The 4,663-nt window shown below is 63.3% G+C and overlaps 1 protein-coding gene across 1 annotated transcript; it reads left to right on the top strand.

The window, feature by feature from the left end:
- The first annotated feature begins 863 nt into the window (after nucleotides 1–863).
- Nucleotides 864–1,827, top strand: LOC104583188 (melanocyte protein PMEL-like). Its single transcript, XM_010234971.1, has 3 exons — nucleotides 864–1,098; nucleotides 1,180–1,269; nucleotides 1,349–1,827. The coding sequence occupies exons 1-3, from the start codon at nucleotides 864–866 to the stop codon at nucleotides 1,825–1,827; spliced, it is 804 nt and encodes a 267-aa protein (XP_010233273.1).
- Nucleotides 1,828–4,663: the final 2,836 nt, after the last annotated feature.

Consider the following 4,663-nt stretch of genomic DNA (forward strand, 5'->3'; position numbering starts at 1 on the left):
CCGCACATCGAGTAGGCGGGAGCGATGTCGTCAGGGGTGGTCTTCCGCGCCCGCGATCGGATGAAATCAAAGTTCATCTTCCGGTCGGAGAAGAAGATCGAGAAGGAGTGGCACGCGGACTAGTGCTAGGTTTGTGTAGAGGAACCCAAGGAGTTCACCTACACGGCCACCGAGCTGCTGGTGCCCAACGATACCTGGCGGAACCGCTACAGCCGCGACGCCAAAATTCTCCCCATCGTCGAGAGAATCAAGGCCCTGCTAGCCGCAGGGCTCACCGACCTCGATGTGGCGCGCACTACATCAGCCGGCGCATCGCGCCGCTGCAGCCGCGCTCCCGCCCCGCGTGGATGTACACGGGTCCCGAGGACACCACCCGCCTCCAGCACGGGGGCGTGGCCCCGGAAGCAATTCGGGCATGGGTGAAGGGGATCACCGGCGAAGATGCCTCCTTCACAGAGCTGCCGCCGGGGGCTCCCTCCCTCCACGCTGCCGTCCCGGGGTTGCACAAGATTGTCAGCGGCTACCCACCCTGCGACGAGTGGGGGCTGATGTCCGACTCCCCCGCTCGGGCCCCGCATCCCCCTCCACCCACAACTCAAGGGAAGTGGGTGGCCAAGGACATCGGAGGATAGTCGGAGCCCAGCTGGCCCGACCTCGAGTCCTCCGGCGATGAGGCGGGTCAAGTTGCCGGGACCCGGGCGGTCCACCTCACGGCGGAGGAGGAGAAGGACGAGGACGAGGACGACGCACCCTTGATCCTGCAAAGATCTAGAGCGCCCGCTGCAGCAGCCACCTCCATAGTGTCCGCCGACGCCGTGGCGGCTCCCGCGGCAACCGTGGGCGCGGCAACCCCACGGGCGCCCATGGCCCCGCCCAAGCGGGGACTCTTCCGGGACTTCGAGTTCAGGCTCAACCCCCCGAAAGACGGCACCCCCACGGGAGCCGGCAAGAGGGGGAGAGCCGACTCGCCACCCGCTGCACCGAGAAAGAAGCCGCGCACCCGGGCCGGTGCCGGCGCCACCCTGGGCGGCGTGGGGGCCGGTGGCCCCACCACTGCGCCTGCCGCCGACCCGATCCCGGTGGAGGAGCAGGCAACAGGTACTGACCCCTCCCCTGGTTCCATTGTTTACGCTTCTCCTGCCTGTTGATCCGCAACTGTACCACTTTCCTGACTCGCAGGCAAAGTCCTCCCAGCGGCTGGCGCCCCGGCAACAGGGGCTGGGATGGAGGAGGAGGAGGCTCCTCCCGCAAGCTCGGCGGCACCGCAAGGTACTCGTTCAGAGCTTTCTTGCGTTCACCACCGGGTAATTTAGTTTATTTTTGGATGCAACTTCTTTCTTTGTCGCAGTCCCGACTGCGCCCGCGATGAGAGCGGGCGTCGCGGTGGTCGATCTTGGCTCCGACGTCGAAGACGCGGGGACAAGAGAGGAGCCGGAAGAGGATCCAACACCAAGCTCCACCGCGCCGGACACAACGGTGGCGGTGCCCACCGTCGCTCCCGAGGCAGAGCTCGGCGACGTGTCCCGGGCCGTGCAGGCCGATGATGCGGATCCCGCGGTCTCCCAGCAGGAGGCGCTTCCTGCCGAGGGCGCGGACACTCCAACAGTCCCGCAGCTCGTGGCCGCGGGTGTGGAGGAGGCTGTGGCAGGGGAGCAACAGGAGGCTCCGCCGCAGGGGGACGACGCCCCTCCAGGCCAAACAGTGGTGGCAGGGGCCTCGTCGTCGTCCGCTGCTACCACCGGCCTGGTTTCGGTATCCTTGCCGGGCCGACTTGAGCCCAATCACCTGGGACCCGAGCATCTACGACCAGGGGCACCGGTTCCTTGACGCCATCAAGGAGCAGCAACTGACGTTCATCACCTCCTTCAACCAGGTGAGGGAGCGCCAGGAGCTCGCGAAGGGCCAGCTCGGCGAGGTGTGGCAGGCCGTCGAGAGGGAGCGGCAGGAGCTCTCCCGGCTGCGGGAGGAGACGCGCCTGGTCCGGCAGGCCAGGAATGAAGCCGCAGCGCCGAGGCGGAGCTCCACCGGCACCAAAGGCCTAGCGGGCTAGGCACCAGCGAGCCCTGGACTCGCTGGCAGCGACGCAGGAGAAGGCCAAGAAGGAGCACGGGGAGGTGCTCGCTACGGCCCTAGCTCGGCTCAACGAGAAGAGCAAGCTGGTCTGTAGCTACCTCTCCCAGCTCCAGGGGCTGCGCACCAAGCTGGAGGAGCAGACCAAGGCTACAGAGGACGCGGCAGCGGCGTCGACACGGCGGGAGAAGGAGCTCAACTCCGCCAAGGAGAAGAGCGCCCAACTCGAGTCCGAATTGGCCACTGCCCGGGGCGAGCTCGTCAAGATGGGCGAGGACAACGTGGCCAAGGCCACGGAGATCTCGCGGCGAGGAGAACTCCTCCAGCAGGCCAAGAAAGCGGTGGTGCTGGCGCGCGGCAACCACGACAAGCTGGCAGAACAGCGGCAGAGGGAGACCAAGAAGCTCCACGAGATTGCCCAGGCCGTGCATGACCTGCTGCCGAGGTTCGAGATGCGGGCCGCGAAGGTGGACGGCATGGACGTCAGCACATTGATTCCCTTCTTCTCCGACATGGTGGGGAATCTCGGGGCGCTTGACGTGTGGATCTCCAAGTTCTGCGATGGGGAGATAGCCTCGTGCGCCAGGGAGATCGCTGAGACAATCCTCCCCCGGGTGCACCTCAACCACCCGGACTTCTCCTTCGAGACGCTGCTGAACGCCTGGTCGGACAGCGAGGACGGCCCTCCTCACAGCAAGGCGGTGAGCAGGTTCGTCGAGGAGGTGGCGGACCGGATGCAGAGGAAGCCGGAGTCGGAGCCGGAGTCAGAGGCGGAGCCCCCCGCCGAAGACCCCGGCAACTAGCCGCCGTAGCTCCCTCCCGATCCTTGTTTTATCTTTGTGTCTTTGTTTTTGATTCCTGCATGTACCGCACTTGGTGCCGTTCGAACAATTAACGTTTTATTAGCTCGTGTAATCGTTCACTGCTTTTTATGAATTTCGTTTTCTGGTTCTACTTGTTACTCGTTTCTTGTTCCCGAGATTGACTCGCCGGGTGGATCTACTGGCCTTCGTGTGGTATGCCTTGTGTTGCCGGGGACTCGTGCGCGACACACTTAACCGGACCAGGGACCCAAGACAGACTTGCTGTGCCGACCTGGGGTCAAGTAGCGGCGGCGAGCCACTCCACTTGCGGGATAGCTACCCCCAAGCATGCGCTCATGGGACGGACCCGCGAGCCGCACGAGGGGCGCACTCTCCCCGCCAGCGTCCTTCTAACACCCCAGCCACACGGAGGGCTCAATCCACACCAGCGAGTCAATGCTAAGCATCAGAAAGCTAGGTGATCAGGGCCATGTACTTAGCTGTCTGTTCTCGCACTTGGAACGCTCGGTGGAGGGATGCGGCAGGAACGCTGTGGCGGGACCACCGTCGGCGCCAAGCGCGGATGGCGGCTCCACCACAACGTCTCCGCAGCAGCCCTCACCTTGGAACAACCTGTCAGAGGGGTGTGGCAAGGGCACGGCGGCAGTGCACCCATCAGCGTTGAGCGCTGATGGCATGCACCGCCACCGGGCCTCCGCGGCCTCCCTCGCCTTGGAAGCTATCTTCTTGGCTTCGCTTTGAGTTGCTCCATGGCCACCACGCCCTTTTATAGGCGCGGCGAAGAACCCTGCCACCATGCGCGCCGAGTCACTGCGGCTCCCGTGGTGCCACACCCCTTGAAGTGCGGCAACGGCTTTGCCACCATGCATGCCAAGTCGTAGCGGCACACGTGGCGGCTCCCTCCGGCAGCGGGAGCCTTGGAGTGCGGTGAGGACCTTGAAGTGTGGTCGCCACGCACTACTGGGCACCACTAAATGAGACAGCCCGTGAGCGGTCCACGAGCACCACAGTGCGCCCGATTCCGTCTTTGCCCTGCATGTCAGAATCTTACCGGGCCCAAGATACTGCAATTTTTTTCGAAATGCACGAAAAAGACGCAACGCAGACAGAGCACAGGTAACCCTCCTGCCTCCCAGCCCCCGGGCACAGAAGGGTCGATGACAAACTTGGGTGTGAGCACTCTTCCATTCTAGGACACAACTTCTGCGTGATGCACGTTGCGGGGAGCCCGGCAACGGCATGAGCCCGTGCCGGAGTGTTCCGGCAACGGGTTTTTGTTTTCGGGGCTCCGGCAACCCCCTGCTCACAACCAAGGATGGAACGAGACTTCTGTGCACCTAAAGCAGGAGACAGAAGGAAAAACATGCAAATAATCGAGACAACTTGAAACTTAGAGGAAAGCACTTACCTTTATTCATAGAAACTAGCGGTTTACAATCAGGGGTTGCCCGGCTACACTAGTTCGAGAGGCATGCTGCCAGAGCATCACCTGTGGGTCGGGCTCCGCTGCTTCACGGGTAGAACTTACGCAAGTGCTCAAGGTTGCAACTGCTTTGCATCGGCAAGCCTTCTTCGGTTTCCAGCCGGACAGCCCCCGGCCTGGTTACCATCCGGCGCAGGACAAGGTCTCCGATCTCTAGCTCCCGGGGACGGAACAGCCTGTCATAGTAACGGCGGAGTCCCTGCTGGTAGCATGCAGCCCGCACAGCAGCACGGCATCGAAATTCTTCGATGAAGTTTAGATCGTCAACCCTTTGCTCGTGTTGGCT

This window comes from Brachypodium distachyon, chromosome 2 (genome assembly GCF_000005505.3).
Source record: "Brachypodium distachyon strain Bd21 chromosome 2, Brachypodium_distachyon_v3.0, whole genome shotgun sequence".
Classification (NCBI taxonomy): Eukaryota; Viridiplantae; Streptophyta; class Magnoliopsida; order Poales; family Poaceae; genus Brachypodium; species Brachypodium distachyon.

Excerpts from the sequence above, each read along its gene's own strand:
- LOC104583188 (XM_010234971.1), top strand. The coding sequence starts at position 864 with ATGGCCCCGCCCAAGCGGGGACTCTTCCGGGACTTCGAGTTCAGGCTC. Across the intron at positions 1,099-1,179 it reads GGTGGAGGAGCAGGCAACAG|GCAAAGTCCTCCCAGCGGCT; the intron begins GTACTGACCCCT and ends CCTGACTCGCAG. Across the intron at positions 1,270-1,348 it reads AAGCTCGGCGGCACCGCAAG|TCCCGACTGCGCCCGCGATG; the intron begins GTACTCGTTCAG and ends TCTTTGTCGCAG.